The sequence below is a fragment of the Numenius arquata genome, chromosome 6 (genome assembly GCF_964106895.1).
Source record: "Numenius arquata chromosome 6, bNumArq3.hap1.1, whole genome shotgun sequence".
Taxonomy (NCBI): Eukaryota; Metazoa; Chordata; class Aves; order Charadriiformes; family Scolopacidae; genus Numenius; species Numenius arquata.
Window position 1 is genome coordinate 15,748,176 of NC_133581.1, and position 20,603 is coordinate 15,768,778.

The following is a 20,603-nucleotide window of genomic DNA, read 5'->3' on the forward strand; positions in this document are numbered from 1 at the left end:
ATTGTGTTCAGTTGTAGCTTACTCTTTCGTTGGAAGTATTTCCTCTTTTGCAGTTCACATATTTTTCAGTAGTTCTACAACTCAAATTTATTTAGTAATATATGTCTAGAAGACCATTTCAGAACCTGATTTTTTTGTTTTATTCTTCTGTAACAGTAGAAGAGAGTAAACTCAGTTTATGGTCTAAATTTATTTTATATTCTCTTATGTATAATTAACTATCTGACCTATATAAATTTTAAATATATATATGTATACACACCCATGTAGACACGTATGTATACACATACACACATGCACTCTGTTTTCCAGGCATCTACAGGATTTCACCTTTTCATGTCTGTTACCTGAAGGCAAGTAATTGCTTTCATGGCTCTTACTATAGGTGAAACATTGGTAGGTTTGCTATATTGACATGTTGCATGATGGTTGTTGAACAACTAGGTTCTTAGCCAGATCCTCTCCTATAAGATGTTTCAGTCTTCAAGACAACTTTCTTTCTAGATATGAAGGCTAGAAAGCAGCTGCCTCTGGGGCTTACTCATTTACAGTCACGCAGAGGGTTTTTTTTTCCTGATGGGCAGCCCTCCTCCTGGAAACTTCTGCTGCTGAAATGTTTCTGCATTTGGCCTGTCTGTCCTTTCAGCACGTTTAGCGTAGCACATCTGTATGTTTTGTTGTCTACAGCTGACATTTTTCATAGGTGACCTTTGCTGGAGAGCATAAAAGCATTACAGTATAGGTGACCTTGTCAGCAAATAGAAGGACAGTTTATTCTCCCTTGACTGGCCTCTTTTTGAGGGCACCTGGGCTGTTACCTTGATATTAGTAAAGTCATCAACAACAGAACTCGTTATCCATAGAGAAGATCTGGCTTGTTTAACAGCAGGAAGTCTTACTGGAAAGCAGAGATGTGAAATGCATCAGTGAGAAGCTGGAAAGGTTTAAGCCAATGTGAGCTTTGATTTCAATGGGAAGTCATCACATAGGAAATGATTGTGTGGCTGGGTCGTGGAGACTTGGTTATTTTCTTAATATGTGGAAGAATCCCCTACCTTTGTGCCTTGTACACATGGTGCTTTTCCATGTTGCTCGTGACAGAGAACGTTTCATTCTGTGTCCACCAGCACTGTGCAGAAGAGAATTCTTAGCACCAACATGAATGTCTTGACAGTCCTTTTTGAATTCAGCAGTTCAGCTTGCACAGGTCAGAGGTAGTAACTTCTATGTGCTTGATGACGAAAAAGAAGGTAGCAACTCTTTCAATGAAAAGGGATTATAGTATCCTCCCTGAGCAACAGCGTTTCTTTGTTTTGAGGGTGGGACAACTGAAAAATGTGACAGCAGTGAAAGGAAAGAGTCATGTGCTTTTCCAGTGACAGCCTCCCTCCTCCTCCTCACTTCATGCCTGTGCCTGTGGTGGCTGGTGTTCAGGGTTATTACTTGCCCAAGTTTTCTGAGGGCTGTTTTCCTTATTGTGTTCATTCAGGTCTCGGTCAATCAGCGGAGCATCGTCTGGGCTCTCCACCAGTCCTCTCAGCAGTCCAAGGGTAAGTGGTGCTGCTTCAAGATCTGTTGGTCCAATTCACTCACACGTGCTTGATGCTTTTCGACATCTGTTGCTGCAGAGCTGTGGCTCTTAGCTGGGATGTTTTGTTTTTCCTTGGCAGCTTGTAAATTTTCATGGGTGGTGAGGGAAATGTTATTTACAAGTGCAAGCAGAGAATTTCTCATACATGTTCCTGCACTGTTAGCAGCGATCTCACTGTGCCCCTGTCCTTTTTCAGTCTCATAAGCACATCGGATAACATTGCTATGACTAAACACTGCCATATCCAGCTGAAGTCTGTGTATGGCGTGGTTTCAGACCAAATATCAGGAACCATTTCACAGCTACTTTCAATGAGGTCACAGCAGAGCACCAGACCATGCCCATTACAACCAGCTTGATTCTGTTTGCCTTGGAATAGCTTGTATTAGAAAGTCAGAGAAAATAAATTACACAAATTTGAGGGCTAGGAAATTTAAAAGGAAAGTAAGAAGTTGACTAATTAAGATGAGAAAAGAATGTACCTATAAATAAGGTACATTCACATGCCCTTAGTCAATATACAGTCAACTAAATACAGATACTTTACTCATCCTGATACTCAGCTAATACAAAATATGCTTGATGGTACATCTCATGCAAAGTTATTACAGTTTCTAAGTGCAATGACAGAGGCCTCCCTCTCCTTGGTAACTTCTTTAGGAATAAAAGCATATAAGAGTATTCCTGGTGTCTGACAAGGTCATCTTATCACTTCAGGACTGCAATCCTTACAAAAGTCTGAGCCTCATCTGTAGGGCTGTGGCAATCTATGTTACCTAATTGTCTGGCCCAGAGTCTTTGGAGGATTTCTACGTGTTTTTCATGATTTCATGAGAAGATGCCATCCCCCATTGGAAATGAATATATTCCATGTGTTAGGGCATGGATACACCTATGGGTCTACTCCTTAGGTATACGAAGATAACATCAGTATTCAAAGAATTTAAAATTATAATTCCCCAATATCATTGTGTGTAATATAGAGACACGCTGTCGAGTGTAAGTTTATAGGCTAATAAAGCTTCTAATTCCTTGATTGATTGAACTACTTTCTGAAACGTATTCTGGCTTCCTATCAATTGTTACCCTGTTTTGCAATTGGCATAAATGTGTTTGTGGTCTCCTCTGCATCTTTAATGTGCCAGGATCCAGTGAAGATCCATTTCCTTGTTTCTGCACCGGGACTCGTGGATTCCAGCGGAACAAAGCAGAGGTCTGAGAACTCTTATGCCACTGCAAAATGTACTGAAAATGAGCACTGAAACAGTTTTGTGCACAAAATAAGCATCCAGTCCAGCAAACCTAAATCTTGATCTCATTAATTGATCTCTTGGGATCAATTTCTGACATCTCAGAAGGACTACATCAAAGAATAAGGATGACAAGATCTGTTCCATAGTTGCTCTATCTTACCATTATTACTTAATAGGCAGTTGATTAAATAGTCTTCAAAGGGATTTAGCAACCAGATGGCATTTTCAACAGATCATAACAATATTAAGGCAGGTCAAATTTGAGGCTTAAAAGGAAATGTTGGAGTAAAAATCATATTTTTTTAAACATCCTTACCTGTGCTTCTAACAGCACTGTAGAATATTGAAAGAGACCATACTTTAAAAAGCAAATACACATTTCATATTATGCGCTCCTTAGGTTCAGTTCTATGAGGAACTGAATTTGACAGCAACTAAGATGTCCTAAATCTCACAAGATCTTGCTAATGGTGTTCCCCATTGCACCAGCTGAAATATAGACCTAGTCTTGCTCTTTATTTCATTATTAAAAATGTGGTAATTAAGGGTGCCCCTTCAGATTCTTAATGGCTTAAGTGGGAGCTGAATTTGACTTTCTTTCAAATTTGTTTCTCAAACCATCATATACATAAGATACAAAAATTGCAAGGAAATATCTGCAATCAACAACTTTTATCCATTGGTGTCATTTGCAAATGGCTGATAGTCAGATGATGATAGTGACTTCCATAAATTAACCACTTTCCTCATCTTTTCCCCTTCCTTTCCCATTGCTGATCAGAATTTACCAACGTGGCAGACTTTAGTTTAACTTTACGATCCTAATTGTAATATGAATGTTTTGATGTAGTGATTTTCTTTTAATTTTGGTTGCCTAACCCTAAGTTCTTTAAAGTAATTACAAAACTTTGATGCAAACAATTTTACGAATTAAGTCTTAAGTATATTTCCATATTTTTTAAATATGGCAACATTGTGCTAATCCACCAAACCCAGAAAGTAAGCTCAGTAGTGAGTGTGCTTACCAGGGACTGAGATTTGAAGAATGGTTACATGTACATGGTATGTCTGGACAGTGCTTGATTACAGCTTTTAGGTATTATAAATGGATAATAATAATAAAAATAATAATAATAATGGTGATAAATAATTTGTAATAGGTAATTATTTATAGAAATTATAATCTCAGTGCAGACAAAAGCTAAAGATCTTGAGTAGTGATTTCTCTTTTTACAGTTCTGCCAGTACTTGTAATCTAAGGTTTTAACAGCAATGTTTTGTAAGGAGATTCATTTTGTTTTAAATGTGATTTTTAGCTTGCTGATATCCCTTTAAAAGGCTTCTATCCTCCCAAGTCTGTGTATTGCTGTTTGCTGTCGACATATGAATGGTTTCCCAAAATGCCTCTAACATGTAAATGTTCTTGTTTGGGGAAAAAAACTCATAATCCCATTTTGATAACTCAGCAATGGATTATGAAGTTTGTTAAGAAGTTATCTTTTTCTTTTTAAACTGTGTCTTACAAAACAATGGCTCTCCCCACCCCCTCCATAGAATTGGGACTTAATGGCAAATATTGCTGTGACTTTATGACAGAAATTCCGATTATCAAGCTGTCCTTTGATGTGATGAGGGATGTTGCAAGAGAAGCATAAAGTCTGATGGGAATTATCATCTATTCCCAGATAAACAAATTTGCCAGGCCTCTCTGAAATTTTTGTTGTAGCTGTTTACAAATCAAACACCAACCTGAGTTCATATTTTTCTTGTGGTGGTGTGTGCTCTGAAGTCTCCAAGGGAATGCTGAGCTGTTTAACCTTCCAGGCCAGGGTAGGAGAGTGGATGCCCATGTGGCATCACTCTCCCTTTTCCCCACCTTTCTGAAATGGGTGGCTGCAGCTGGGGTGTGCATTAGCCAGAGTCAGGGGTAAAGAGGATGGAAAGAGGTTCTGACTGGTGTGTGCAGTAACCTGTGTGTATCGCCTACCACTCCGTATGTATCACACACCTGTTTTGAGTTTCATCTCTCTGCTGGGTTTGCATATGGGCACTTGGAGCTGAAAGAGGTGGTCCCATTCTTGGCACATCTCAATTTGTCTGTGGCTTGAGTGGTTCTTCTTCCCCTTCCTCACCTCCCTACAGCATCGTGCTTCTCTCACTGCAGGGCAATCAGAACAATCCCAGAGAGATGGCATTTCTCTCTTCTTTTTTCTTGGTTACTTTCTTTCATTTTGTTTTGGTTTATTTTATTTTTTTTTACTTTTCCTTTGTTTTACTTTTCTTTCTGTTGTTTTCCTTTGCTGACACGTGGTTGGTTAATATGATGAAGCCTGTTATGACACTGTTGTTCTTGCTGCTGCCGCTGCTGTTGTTGATTATGCTGTGTTCCCAGCTAACTGCATGTCTTTTTTTTGTTTTTTGTTTGTTTGTTTGTTTTTGTTTCTTTGCAAAATCCCTTCCCCCCCACTACCCCTTCACCTCCATCTCTTGTGTCTCCTTGTGACATGGTGCATCTTTGTGACTCGGATGGATTTTATTCTGACTTTCCTTTCTCTGCTCGCCCGCTCTATGCGTATTTCACTGTTTTTGATGTGCATGGACACTCTGCGTCTGTCTCGTAGCCTATCAGAAAGTTCTTCATCCCCCCTCAGACCTCCGACCTCCCTTTCTCTCCCCGACCCCAAGTCTCCTTGGACCCTGATGCTTGTAGGAACGCCTCCAGGCCTGGACATGTACTCCAACCAAAGCCAGCACTTCAGCCCAACCCAAAGACGCAGACTTTGCCATCCAAGAGCAAATTGGCCGAAAAACCACTCCAGTCTACTAAATCCAACCCACTCCCTACCAGCAATACCAGCGCTCCCTCTTCCCAGAACACTCCTGTGCAGAATGCTCAGGGCCGCTCACCTGCTGCCGGCTTTAACCCACAGCTGGCTGTTCCTAAAGTGCAGACCAACCCTATGTCTCCTGTTAGATTGCTCCCTTCTAGTACTGACCCAAGCACCAAATCTATCCCCATCATACAGGTCACCCCTCACCCCTCTCCAAGGGGAAGTCCCCTCCCTACCCCCAAGGGGACACCTGTCCATACGCCAAAGGAGAGCCCAGCAGGCACACCCAACCCAACACCACCATCCAGCCCCAGCATTGGAGGAATGCCATGGAGGACACGGCTCAACTCAATCAAGAATAGTTTCCTGGGGTCTCCTCGCTTCCATCGCCGGAAATTGCAAGGTGAGTACTCACCCAAACGTACAGAGTGGTTCTTATCTGGGCAGACATTCAGCAGCAAGTTGATACCTCTCTGTGGCTCTGCAAATTTCATGTGCTGAAGGCTGAATATTGGTACTGAAAATGAGAGTGATAGTGTCAGCCAGCCCTAACTCACGGCACATGTGAGCAGGCTCTGTCATGCCACTGCACCTGCTCTTACAGCATCTGCTAAGCCCTCTTCACACTCTAGCCATACAGCTCTAACTATCCCTGTTGCTGCTCTTAGAACACAAGAAAATACTATCTTCACCTTCTCTACTTGTTTTGTCAGAGGATCTAGAGCTCTGCCTTTTCCCCTATGGCTGTACTCCACTGCCTCTCCATAGCCACAGGCTGAGCTTTCTGAAAAAAGACAGCTAGTGGCAATAGGCTGAAATTGTCCTTCCAAAGTACAGCTTGTTTGATCATGGTTAATGCTTTTTTTACCTCCTGTGGTACTTGGTGTAAAAATCTCCTTAATACAATCAGTGGTTTCATATCTGCTGGCCTGTTTCAGTTTTCAGACTCTCTAGAGTGTTGAGATGTGCACAATTTTCTTCTTCGAAGTCCAGGTGGCTTTTTGCACTCAGGCAAAGGGTACCCAATGTCACATGTATTATCCTCGGATATCATCAGTAGCTATCCCAACATCCTATGGTTTTACAGGGTACTGGATGTGGTCCCATCAGAAAGGAGGATTACATCCATGGAAGAGTTAGATTTTGAGCTGTCATCATCAGGGACATTGTCTCTGAGGTGGTCAGAGAACCGCAGAGAATTGCAGCAGTGACTGAGCTGCATCCAACTGGGCTTTGAAGCAATTGTAAAGCAATCAAATGGGCATGGTGTTTGAGTCTGAACCAGAAACCACTGAAGCCAGTGCAAGATTACATAATGATTTAAGGAAGGGTAGGGTGAGCCTTGAAATGCAGCACTTGATTAGATACAGTGATCTAGAGACATATGACCAACGTTCAAATGTCAGACACAGTCTGCTGAGGCAGTGGGCAATTGCAAGAGGGTGTAATGACAGGATTGTTTCATTGGTATATAAGCAGAAAATAGATGGTTTACTGAATCATCAATTTCTTTTTTCCCTCCCTTTCTTTGGCTGTGTGTGCATGGGCAGTACCTACACCAGAGGAGATGTCTAATTTAACCCCGGAATCATCCCCAGAGTAAGTAATTTTGCAGTGCATTGCTTTTTTTCCACCACATACCAATGTCTTTTTCTTGCCTGAATGTGATAGGGTGAGCCATAGAGCACTAGTGCAAGGACATGGGGTGCACTGCACAAACCGCTTGTTGAAGAGTTCCAGAAAAAGGTAGGAAGTATCTACTTACTGCCAGGTAACTGCAAATGGCTGCCAAACAGTATAAGAGGGTTCCAAACATGCCAACCAGATGTTAAAAGCTGTTGGTATGAGCCTAGCAAGCAGGACATCAGTATTGTGAAGTACCAGTCTGTGTTTGAAATCTCTAAACATTTGCATTCACACAGCATGAAACATAAAACTGAGTACTTAAAGCACCAACGTGTGAAATCAAAGTGAACGGTGAGAGCTAAAAACCAGATGGCAGAAACAGCCAGGAGGGGATTCAGGAATTTCAGGCAGAGGGACAATATCCCAGTATTGTAACAAAGTAACTTACTATCCTGTGAGTGGGACAGAGATACAAAATGGTTCTTCCTAGGAAAATCTATACCTCAGTAATTGGCAGTGAGGTCAGCACGGGATGAAGCAGTCTCTCAGTAACCACCTCGTTATAGGATCATAGAATAGTTTGGGTTCGAAGGGACCTTTAAAGGTCATCTAGTCCAACCCCCCTGCAATAAGCAGGGACATCTTCAACTAGAGCAGATTGCTCAGAGCCCCATCCAACCTGACCTTGAATGTTTCCAGGGATAGCACATCTACCACCTCTCTGGGCAACCTCTTCCAGTGTTTCACCACCCTCAACATAAAAAATTTCTTCCTTATATCTATTCTAAATCTGACCGCTTTTAGTTTAAAACCATTACCCCTTGTCCTGTTGCAACAGGCCCTGCTAAAACATCTTTCTTATAGGCTCCCTTTAAGTACTGAAAGGCTGCAATAATGTCTCCCCGGGGCCCTCTCTTCTTCAGGCAGAACAACCCCAACTCTCTCAGCCTGTCCTCGTAGGAGAGGTGCTCCAGCCCTCTGATCATTTTTGTGGCCCTGCTCTGGACCTGCTCCAACACATCGATGTCTTTCCCTTACTGAGGACTCCAGAGCTGGATGCAGTACTGCAGGCAGTGTCCCACCAGAGCAGAGTAGAGGGTCAGAATCACCTCCCTTGACCTGGTGGCCATGCTTCTTTTGATGCAGCCCAGGATGCGGTTGGCTTTCTGGGCTGCAAGCGCACGTTGTCAGCTCATGACCAGCTTTTCATCCACCAGTACCCCCAAGTCTTCCTCAGCAGGGCTGCTCTCAATCCGCTCATCCCCCAGCCTGTATTGATACTGAGGATTGCCCTGACCCAGCTTTGGGACCTTGCACTTGGCCTTGTTGAACCTCCTGAGGTTCACATGGGCCTACTTCTCGATTTTCTCATGGCTTGCTAAGTTTACTAGGTTTGTAACGTCCTTCTGTCTTCTTTCATTTGATTGTCAAGCATATCCCTTTTGAGGAGTGGAGAGGATAATCAGTGGCTTATACTGTCACTAACTATGCACTAAAAAGTCTTTGTCTTAGTACAGGAGACTTTGCATCCTCAGGATAACATGCAGAAGCCTCTGCTAAGATAATTCAGAGGGAACTTTGGCTGGGATAGTAAATGCAGTGTTAAATCTGGGTAGCAGCTCCGGGACATGCAGAAGCTGTTTCATATTCACCAGACTCATTCCTAAAAGTCAGTGTACATTTCAACCATTTCACTGCACAAATGTGCGTCACTGCATGGCAGGTTTGGAAGTCCCTGCCAGAGAGTGCTGCTCCAAACACTTCCTAATATATGCAACAGATGCCAAATTATTCCTTTTTATTTTCACAGCTTGTGTTTGTGCACCCAATGCCCATAGACTTACCCTGCCAACTAAGGCAATTTGGTCTTTTGTCAAGATACTTGTGTGAAATATTCATGAGTCATAGATGGAAATTCTGGGCCCAAAGTTTTGTAATTGCCGACAATGGTATTACCTTAACAACTTTTCCCCATATCTGGTATTTGTCTGGTATAGGATAGACACTCTATATCAAACACTACAGAATGGAGAGGGATAAAGACTTCAGGAGAGGGAGAAGTAGGGAATAGTAAAGTTTAGTAAAAGAAATCCGGGAAGAAGATTTGAATAAATTGTGTTTTCAACACTTTGGAGCATCTACTAATGGAGAAGCATGAGAGAATTTCATAAAATTAATGCGTCCTTATCAAAGAAATATATGATACTCTCATCTCAGATGTTTTTCTGTTAAAGCAGAAACCTTCAGAATTAAATCTTTCCTTTCCTCTCTTCTCCTCTCCTCTTCTCATGTTGGTGGAAGTCTTTCTGTTAATTTATTGCCTTCTCTTCTTCCCACTCACTCTTTAAAAGCTGGTATAAAGAAGTAGTGCCTGTCATTTGAGGCAGTTTGTATGCGAGTCAAAGCCTAAGGCCCTTTTTTCTTTTTCTGTATAATTGCCAAATTAATGAGTTCAATTGGGCTGCACCCTGCAGTAAACATAATAAAAGTAATAAAAAATAATGAACTGGATTCTATGTTAACGATAGATGTCTTGTTGCTCAGTGCCCACTTCCACGTCTTATTTTTTCTTGTATTTTCTTCCTTTCTGTAAGAAATAAGATATCCTTATCGAGAGCTTCATTGACCTCATGGGCTGAATGATAAAAATACATGTCCTTGCTCTGGTACAGCATTTTTTAATGACTGCCATTCATTTAACAAACCTGATGATTAAGTAATACACTTTGACATGTCTGGGTAATGTTATTCTTTCTCATATGAAAAAGTCCGAGGAAATGTGTTAGGGATGACATTTAAAGAGACATAGCTCCAGCTGCTTTAAACCTGCAAAGCTCCATTTGGTTGAGTAGAAATGCTGTTATTTATGCCATGCAGGTAAACCTCTGGAGGTTACAGATCCACGTGCTTAGGGACAGATAGGGAAGACAGTGGGGCTCTCCAGAAGGCAATGCAGTCAGACACTCCAAAAGTAGGAAAAGGAACAACATTATAGCAGTGAGAAAATCAGTGTGAAGTAATAAAGCACCAGCCTCCATTTTCATGCTAATCTATTTGCTTTTTCATCAACTGGACACCTGATTAGATTCCCTAGAGTAATCTACATACCCAGCCTCCCACGCATATCTCCTGTCTCCCTCCCCCTTAGGAGGTTTGCCATGACAGGAGAAGATTGTTAATTTTAAGTACATTTTTTACTGATTAAAGCCTGATCTTGTGAGGTGCTAGAGCATCTCATTCAGGGTGCTGAGGATCCTTGATTCCTACCCATTTTAACCCATTTAAGTTAGTAGCACTTGACACTCTCTAAGAGGAGGGAAAGGTTTACTGTGTCATTTTACTCCAAAGCTTCCTCCTCTTCTTCAGTGGCCCTGTTCCCTGGGTGTATGAGCACAGCTATTTCTCCCAATTTCGGGGAGAATAGCCTGTGCATGTGTACTATGTCTTGATTCTGTTCATTCCAGAAACGGGAGAGGCCACTGGCATCTATTCCATCTTATGTGACACCAGCAAAATTATTTAGTGAATTCCAGTGATTTACAAGCTGGAGCATAGCCCAGGCTATCGGTGAATCTTCCAGAGTCAGTATTACTGGTGATAACTTTGCCAAAGAAAAGAACCCAGGTGGACTCTGGAGACTCCAGAACAAGTTTCCAAGCTGAGCAGGAGAAAACCTCCCTATGTTCTGGGGCCCTTTTAACCTGTGCTTGTTAGGAGACCTAGAAAGGAAGGGCCAACAAAACCATTAATGAAAATACAAAAATGAAAAGCCATATTTTAACATGGCAGCCCTGCAATTAGATATGCACACTTTTTCCAGGCCCAGCTTCCATGTGTGAGGTACACCAGGCCCCTGGAGTCCATATAGCCAACCCCAGTTCTGATTATGATACACAGAAGCCTAAAACAACCAGCCGTTTTAGATGGATAACCAGGTGCTAATTTACTAATGAGCATATACCCTTTACATGCAGGGAGCTATTGCCCCAGCTCTCCAGGGGCTTGTGGAGTTGTTATGGTGTGTGCGAGACACATGAGCTAATTAGTATGTAATTTCCTTTCACACTCTAACCCTGGTTCCTTAACGACCCATTTAAATGAGAGGCCCTTTCTCTTTACTGCTCCCTATGCTAATCTCTGGCTCACTGGCTTAGTTACAGCTGCCTATGAATATTTTAGGGAGTGACAGTTTTCCAGCCCACTTTAATTGAGGGGGGCAGGGGGAGGGGGCACTGGTTTACCAAATTGCAAGTGAATCTTTCTCCACTCTTATTTTTGGTTGCCTGCAGTAAGTAGAAGCAAATGATTATTTGCACAGCTGAGCTGTCTTCCAGTTGTGGTCTACTCTATGCATTAAATGGGCGCTGAGACAAGAGTTGTGTGATTCATGGAGCATCCTGGAATGTGGAATGAGTGCAAATTGCTGGATACTGCTGAGGTCAAGCTTTGTTCTTCATCTCAAAGGTCTAGACTTCCAGTTAGTTTCCTAGTTTGCTCCTCTCTCTCCTAGTCTCTGCCCTTCCTCATTCTGCGTTAGCCTGTCTTTGCCGTGGAAAGTGACTCTACTAATAACTCTCTCCAGCTGTTTATTGCTTTGCTGGATGTATAGTAAACCTTTCTGCAGATGGCTCTCCCTGTCTGGAGAGGTTGTCTTCTTCCATTGAGTGGTGAATGTCCACCAAAACAGGTGAAGGCCTGTTGCTTGCCATACTGCAAACTGGACTTGTCATGGCATTATAAAGTATACTGTGGAGGAAAAATCTGCAGTCTCTTGTTGGCAAGTCTTTTCGTTTCTGACGTTTTCATGCTAAATTATTCCCAACTAAAATAAGACTGATTTCAGTGGAATTTTCCCTGGGTTTAGGTTGGTCCAGCAATGCTTTGGCTGCATCTGATGGCTGACAGCATCTTCTCTCACCTCAAAGCCACACCTGTCAGAGGTGCTACCTTCAAGTTCTGGGTAGTGTCCCCCTATAACATTCATATCTCTGCATTTTTCCTTTAGCCTGTTTAATTTTGTCAACAAAGTGCATTGAGATGCTGAAACAATAAGCAAAATCAAACATTTGCTGATACAGTCAGTGTGAAAAAACAGAGCAATTTGATTTTATGATGAAACCACCATCTGATGCTGAAACGAACTGTGAAGTTGGACTGCTGTCAGTGAAAAGCCTGAACTGTATTTTGCATAGTGATGATATCTTCTCTCTTAGTACTGAAAATTCATTCCTTTGTAGGATGCCCAGAGTTCACTCACTATATAGACACCCTGAATGGGACTAGTGAATGGGACAGTCTTTGTCCTGGCCCTCTCTTTAGGAGTGGATTTCACTCACTAACAGATTGGAAGTCCAGCAAAACCTACAGCTTGCTTTCAAAAACAAGATCCCATGATTGTACTGTCAGCCCAACGGGACACCTTCCGAAAAGCAACTTTCCAAGTCCTAGAACACCGAAGTGGTGGAAATTGGGTGGGAAGGAACTTACATCCCTGTGTTACCAGCATCCTCATATTGTCACAAGAAATTGAGAGATCCCAGGAGACAAACCAGAAATGTGTCCCCTGGCTTATATGCACTTCATATATCCATTATTAATTGGTATATTGGCTCAGTCAAAAGAATTACCATTGCTTCTGACTTTTCATTGTTGGTCACGCATGCTGCCAGACTAACACTGTGTGGTCCATCTTTCTAACAGTTTTTTCTAGGTGAAATGTTGTTCTGGTTGTTCTCTGACACTGTTTTCCACTTACTATTAGTAATGGTATCACATCTGGAGTGTTATAAAAACTTCCTTGTGTGTTTTTTAATATTTTTTCTACCTGGGGGTATGTAAGAAATAGTGCTCAATATTCTAAACCATGTCTTTCTTTTTATCACATCAGGCTTGCCAAAAAATCCTGGTTCGGTAACTTCATCAACCTGGAGAAAGAAGAACAGATTTTTGTGGTCATTAAGGACAAACCACTAAGCTCCATTAAGGCTGATATTGTCCACGCTTTCCTCTCGGTAAGTCACCCCAGCTGCCTGTTGGAGACATTGCTCACTGGTCAGTTCCAGGACTCCTAGTGCCATATGTTACTGGGTGGGATCTCTGCTCCTTCAAATGCATCCTCTGTGAAATTAATTTACATGGCCAGTTGATTCAGGCCTCCACTGGACTCTGAATTTCTAACTGAAGATAATACTCCCTAAGGTGAGAAAAGATTTCAGCCTTCTTGGCAGGGTCTCCAGGTTGCCAGTGCTTGGAATATCACTGCAGTTAGAGCACACTGCTGGTGCAGTATCAAGACAAAGATTTGCTGCTTTGTCAAAGTAACCTTACAGTTGCCACCTGGGCATCAGACTAGGTCTCCCTCTGCTGAGTATACCCTCCACAACTTCACTGAGACAAAAGTCCTGTCTCACATCTGCATTTGTTACTTTAAATCTCCTCTTTAATGCCATATGGCAGAAAGAAGAGTAATTTCCTCTGGTGACCAGAGTATCAGTTGTGGCAGATGCAGTTTATTTACATTCTAGGAAAGCCGAGGGAAATAGTATATTTTTTCCTATAGGAAGTCCTTATTCTCACTATCCAGAAGTACCAATGAAGAAAAAGTCAGCACAGTAAAGTTAATTTGAGAGATTTTTCAATTCAAGGTAGTTGACAACATAATTAGACTTTTTTTCAATATAACTAAGAGAAGGAGACTTTATTTCTTATATTGTTTATTGAATTGATACTGTTTTCCACAAAATACTGCACCCTTTTTTAGACTCTATGATGTTGCAATGAATTTCTTCCAAAAAACCAATCTCTTAGCTGTACTGGCATACAAGGAGCAGGTGTGGTATAGTAGCATGCATCAGACACTGGTATCCATCTCAGATTGGTTGGAAGCAGCCATGTTAGTGTATCAGTTTCATGCATTTAGCTGTGCTTGTGGGTTTATATTGTGGCGTGTTATGCACTGCTGTCTATATCGGTGATCCTGTGCATACCCCACATGTGTGGGTTGAGGTGGGGTGTCGTGATTTGTGTGCAAACCCTGTGAGTCATCTCTTATAGCCAACTTCAAACTTAAATGCATTGTCACAGCCTGCTAAGTAAGTCCTTAAGTCAGCTTCTCCAAGAATTTATCTTTATTTTTCCTCCTAAATTAGAGGGCAGATCTCCAGTTGATTTGGGTGGGTTTTTTAAAATCTGGTCCTTTATGAGGCAATAAATAGAATGTGGGTATGTTAAATTTTGGCATGAACTGTGAATGGTAACTGCTTGAAAATTAGGCAGTTAGGAAGTTCTACCATGGGTCTGAGGATACAGATACTGGATGATATCAGAAAGCTTCCCAAAGTTCTTTTACGTATTGATAGGAGTTGTTGTTTGGGCAAGTTATTTGCAGGCATACTTTCCCTGTGGATAGCCTAGGTACTTCCATGTCCTGATGTCTGTCTGATATTATAGAATCACCAAACTATTGAGTTTGAAAAGGGCTTCAGTAGGTCTCCTGCTCAAAACACAATCAGCTATGAGATCAGCTTACTCAGGTGTTTTTTTGCATCCAGTCTTATATCCCACTGCCTTTTCTGCCCTATCCCTTAATATCAGTTTTCACTTAGCAAAAGGCATTTCTCAAAACTGTTACCTGAGTAGGAAAAGAAAGACTGAGCCTATGAAGTTGTACAACATGTGTACATTTATAAGCATGCTGGGTATTCCACCAATATTCAACCTTTTAAATTAAGGTCAGTCCTGTAAGGAGCAGTGCATTCTTCTGCGGTGTCAAGCAACCTACACTCTTACTGATTTTACAAGAACACTCTGTATGTTACAAAGTCAAGCCCAGAAGCAAACCTGGCAAATCTTACCCACTCTGGAAATGTGTATTGTTCTAAATCGAATTTTGCAATTAGGTTCCCTTTCTGCTCTGGTTCTACTATCTCCTTCTGCTGACCCATTTCAGATTCCAAGCCTCAGTCACAGTGTCATCTCACAGACAAGTTTCCGTGCAGAATATAAGTCCACAGGAGGTCCTGCTGTCTTCCAGAAGCCAGTGAAGTTCCAGGTGGACATAACATACACAGAAGGGGGAGAGGCACAGAAGGAGAACGGGATCTATTCTGTCACTTTCACACTCTTATCAGGTAACCATGGCAAAGCTGTAAAATGGGTGCAGACTGGCTTTGTCCTTGCTGATATAGAGACCTGCAAAGAGAGCTCTACCAGGGGAAAGAATATAACTGTCTTGACCTCAGGGGAAAATTCAGGTGGGGAAAAGAGGACATCGGGAACAAAAGTGGTGTTGGCAGTGATGGGAATGCTGTGAGGGAAAGAGCTTCCCAAAGAGATGAAGTTGCCACCACCATGATTAGTGCTAAAATGGCTGCTCTGTGCATCAGATTTGAAGTATCTCCCTGTACTGTCTCTTGTTTCACTCAAAGGTCTGTGTTTCATCTGGGTACTGTGAGGCCACTGATTTCCTCCTTTTGACAGAAAACATGCAATCACACTTTTCTTCTGGGTGGCCACATACCCCTCACAGGGGTTGAAACAAACAAATAACCAACCCCCACACACACCTTTTCTGTCTTTACAAAATGAGCCCAGAAGCCATCCTGCCTCCTGTTAAGTCCAGCACACCACAGTCCCTATTATCTTGGAGACTGCATAATAGTTCCCCAAAGCCGTGCCTTTGGCTGAAGGACAGATCCACTGTTGCTATGCTCTTGCGGACAAGACTGAAGATGCTTGTGATTCTTTCCCTCCAGCCTGAGTTGTATGAGGATTCATCTCCTGCCCCTCTCAGAGCCATTTGTGCCTCTTTTCTCCTCACAGGTCCAAGCCGTCGTTTTAAGAGGGTAGTAGAAACCATTCAGGCACAGTTGTTAAGCACACATGACCAGCCTTCAGTGCAGCAGTTATCAGGTAAGTAGTTTCTACTGTTGAGCACCTTGCTTCAGCAGGGACAGGAAGGTGAAGTGCCTCTGGTACCAGGAGGCTGAGGGAGGCTGTCCCTCTGATTACAGCAAGAAATGAGCTCCATTCAGACAGAGCAGTAGCTCCCCACACCCACCCTACTCCTCCCTCTCTCATTCCCACTTCAGTGCTCCCAGCGCATTCCCCAGTTGAACAACTTCTGCCCTCCTCCCTACCAAAGAGCCATTTGCCCACTTCTCCATCAAAAGCTGCATCATCAGTAGATCTTCCAGATTTTCTCCAGCTCCAAAATCTCCCAGAATAGGGACACGCTCTAGAAGATACCTAATTTTCGAACCCTTAAGGCATGCTTTAGAAACATCCAACTTCAGAGGGTCCCAGAACAAAGTTGAGAGCTACTTTTAACTTAGCTGTTAATTAACAGCAGCATTTTCAGATGGCCAGAAGGTGGCTAATAGTTTCCAGTAGTGTGGCCAAATTCTTGGCCCAATACCGTGGCAGCACAAATCATATACTAAGATTCTGCAGAAGCTATATTTTGTCTATTTTTAAAGTAAATTTCAGTTCCTCATGGTGGTAAAGAAAGCCTCATGTGTGTGACCCTGTGCAATGACATCAATCTGAATCTGCAGGCAGCCTGAATTGGTAATACAGAAACTGGCCTTATTCCACCATTATGTAGCAAATGTTCACTCTGAACACTAGTGGTGACACACACTGAAAAAAAGTTATCAGTCTTAACTCTTTAAAGGACAGAACAAAGAAAGAAGGTGAAAATAAAAAAATTAAGGGAGCTTAGCTATTGAGAGTTCTTCAAGGAAGGAAAAATGGGGAGAACCAGAAAGAATGTACAGATACAGGGAATAAACAGGAGCAAGGCAGAAAGCGGAGACTGCAGGAAGAAGACAAAGAGGCAGGAGGAGCGGGAAGAATTTTCCCATTGTATGATGATGAAAAGGTAGTAACTTAATATTATACATAGGAGCCAAATTCTATGCTTAAGAGCCAAATTCTATGCTTGACCTTTGTGTGAACCAGCCAAGACAAAAGTGGAGGAATGAATTCGGCATTTCATCCTGCAGTTAAATCCCAGATATCCTTGGCTCATTGCACATATGGGTTACGTCCTTCTCGTCTAACAGTGTGGCTTTAACAGCTGAAGATAAAATACCTCGTTCTAGAAGAGCGTATGCTCACTACATGACAGGGAAGTATGCTTAGTTCAAGAAATATTATTTTCCACTTTGCTTTTGCCCTCCAGCACTTCCTGACCTTCTGCACACTGGATTGCAAGGGTGCCCAGCACATGAGTTATTCTGTTAGAAAGCAGTAAAGGTGAGGATACTAGAACTGGGGTTGATTCAGGTTTTTGCTGTCTGGACTTCTGAAATAAAATCAAACTCAAGGAAGCAGCCAGAATTTTCTGCTACCCCTTCCTCTGGGGAAATGCTGGGGCCAAATGGGAGTGAGGGGAGTTAAATAGAGAAGCATCCTTTGAGTGTAGTTCATATTACCTCTGCTGCATGAACAATGTTCAAGCATTCCTTGTTTCTTAGGGAAAGAAGTGTACCCTTACTCTTTGGTGAGGAAAAGAATGTTAAAAAAGTAAATAACATGGTGATCTTTCTTAACTTCTTCACCCCAATATATGCTAGCTACTGAGGCTCTCTAGAAAGACTTGGACCCTGTTGCACACTTGCATGTGAGGCAGGATATCTCCCCAAGAAAGTCAAATTATAGCAGGAATAAAAGCCACTCATCTGACTAAGGCTCAGGGAGATGTTTAGAGCAAACTGTGCTGTGAGAAATGTATCTGACTTACAGTTTTGCTCTGGTTCTGGATATTACAGACACAGAATCTACTGCCTACAGCTACCTGAGAGCATGTTGTTCTAGCAGGGAAAACCCAGCCTGATCTTTAAAGCCAGAGTGGAACAGATAACTCTGCATGGAGCAAAACCAAAATGAATGGTCTCTTGAAACTTGAAAATGAGAATTCCCTTGGCCAGGGAGTTATCCAGGCAAGAGAGCTCACGAGAGACGGGGTGCCAAGCTATCCTGTATCATACCACCTGACTTCATCAGGAATATCCAAGTCTCTTGAAAAAGAGAGAAGTAATTCAACCTGAAAAATTTAGCTTAGAGCAGAGTGCAAGGAAAAGAGAAAAGGGGGAAAAAATTATTGTTACCAAGAAGAGACAACCTGTGCATCAAAGTAGAGAGGCCCCATGGCTGACACCCCCAGTCAGTGAGAGATTAAGGGGAAATACAGAGATAAAGGGACAGCAAAAGTTTACATTCAGCACCGTTGCTTACCTGGGTGACTGTGGTTGGGAAGATGTGTACAAGGGCTTCCTAGATATTGCTGTGGAATTACTCAGCATTTCTTACTAGAAACAAGGCAAATTCTTCTGTGTTTCTCTTCTTCTCCCATATTGCGAGCCCTGACTCCTATGCAGGTTCATAGTTTGAGGATACCTTGTAGGCAGTCCACTGCTGCAACAGTACGAGCTCACAGTTAACTTTGAATCTCTTCCTCCATGGCTCTGAGGATACTGCTGGCTCTGACCAGCAATACTGGTCCAACACTAGAGATTTTCCTAGCTCATTGTGCACAGACATATCCTCTGTGCAATTGTCTCCCCTGCCTTTTAGTTCAGATGCCATTACAGGTGGGATGATGAAAACCATTTGTGAAAGGTGCCTGCATGTAAAGTGAGACCCACAAAAGGGGAAGATTCAATTAACAGAGTATAAAGCAGAACAGCAAGACCTAATAAGCATATGGCACTGATGGTCATTCTCTCTCCTGCCCCTCTTTGATCTGTTATGCAGCATGCCAGCCCACTAAGCCGGCTTGCCTGGGTTTCAGAACGCACTTTCCTTTTTCTCCTTTCCTCCAGCTCACAACAGTGTTTGTAGATGTCGTGTTGCCCATGCATCTGTGTGTGTGTGTGTATGTATGAGCCTGATACATACCTGATTTAGGCAGATGTGTTTCTGTGTCACGCTTGAGCACCTTATAATTTCCCTTCCCCTTGGATATCCCTCTGTTCACTTCTGCTTTTCCTTCCTAAGACTGGCTGTGCTTATTTCTTCTGACATACTCTGAAGCAGGAAAATAGCTTCCCTCCCTTACCTGAATAAGTGTTTAAACAAATGAAATCTATCCCAAAAGCTAATGTAATACTTTTAAAATCCACTATCCAGTTGACCAAATTTAGTGCAACATATCAGCCTTCTACTTTAATGTTTCAGGATGTTACATCCTCTGTGGTATAACTGCTGAGACAATACCAGGTCTACAGACTCACAACTGGTATAGAACAAGTAGCTAGGGATTGACTGTTCATTTTTTCAGAACTAGAGGCCATCATATGAAACTAGTGGAAGCCACGTACAAAAATATATTAGAAGGTGTGTCTTCACATAATGTAAGACCCTGTGGAACTCCTCACTGAAGGAGGTTCTGAATGCAAGGAGTTTGCAGATGCTCATCTTCTGCTGAGTACTTTTCCTCGCAGGGAGGCTGGACAATTCCCTGGAAGGGAAATCTTCATGAGGATTGCTAAACAGAGAAATCACAGCAGGCTCAGGAAATCTCTGACCTGAAAGTGGTGAGAGAGTGAGGTAGTGTTAGGAGGAAGTGTTCTATATGCCTGGCCTGCTGCTACACTCCTGCATATCTATGTGTGGTTGCTGGTGGAGACAGAGCACTGGATGGTTTTGGCCATCCAGTTTTAACAGTCTTTTTTGGATCAAGAGTGAGTATTGCTGTCTATGAGAGCAGCTGGCCTCGTCTCTTGTCCATGTATGGCTCCATCCAGGAGCCTCATACTCAGAATCTCTACTTAGGTAATCCCTGGTCAGGACTGCCTTTGATGGGATAAAAGGGTCTCTCTCCATGGAATAAAGTATCTCAAATTTGTGCCTTTGTTTTAGCCCAATACGCTTTCCATTAAATCATAGTCTGTTTTCCTCCAATGCCTTTGCACAAAAGAGTGATAGAAACAGCTGGTGGATAGGGACATGCAAAAGCCATCTGTGATCATTCACAGGGTATCAATTTTTATTTCCCTAACATTTTCTTGCTTCTTTGGGCTTTAAGTGCTGCATATTCTCATATTTTCCCATTTTCCCATGTTGGGGGAAATCAGCAATACTGGACTAGCCTTTATAACTTCTTAGTAATAGGTTTTCTGTTTCTTTATTATATTTATGGGCTTCATGTCAGATTTTAACCATTGGCATCTCAAAGTTCAGAGCATCTGTGTTACTGCTGGAAATGCCTTTCATCAGCATAAACAAGTGTTTAGAGACCATATCCAGCTCCAACATAGGGCAGTGCAAATTCTTCCTCATTGTGTGTATCTTCTGTAT

General features: G+C 42.3%; 1 protein-coding gene across 1 annotated transcript in view; it reads left to right on the forward strand.

Moving 5' to 3' along the window:
- Positions 1 to 20,603, forward strand: part of BRSK2 (BR serine/threonine kinase 2) — a 319,951-nt gene that overhangs the window by 283,326 nt on the left and 16,022 nt on the right. Inside the window, exons 13-18 of the mRNA XM_074148741.1 lie at positions 1,490 to 1,550; positions 5,871 to 6,078; positions 7,226 to 7,274; positions 13,189 to 13,312; positions 15,250 to 15,430; positions 16,122 to 16,211. Of these exons, the coding sequence (XP_074004842.1) occupies positions 1,490 to 1,550; positions 5,871 to 6,078; positions 7,226 to 7,274; positions 13,189 to 13,312; positions 15,250 to 15,430; positions 16,122 to 16,211 (713 nt within the window). The remainder of the gene's footprint in view (positions 1 to 1,489; positions 1,551 to 5,870; positions 6,079 to 7,225; positions 7,275 to 13,188; positions 13,313 to 15,249; positions 15,431 to 16,121; positions 16,212 to 20,603) is intronic.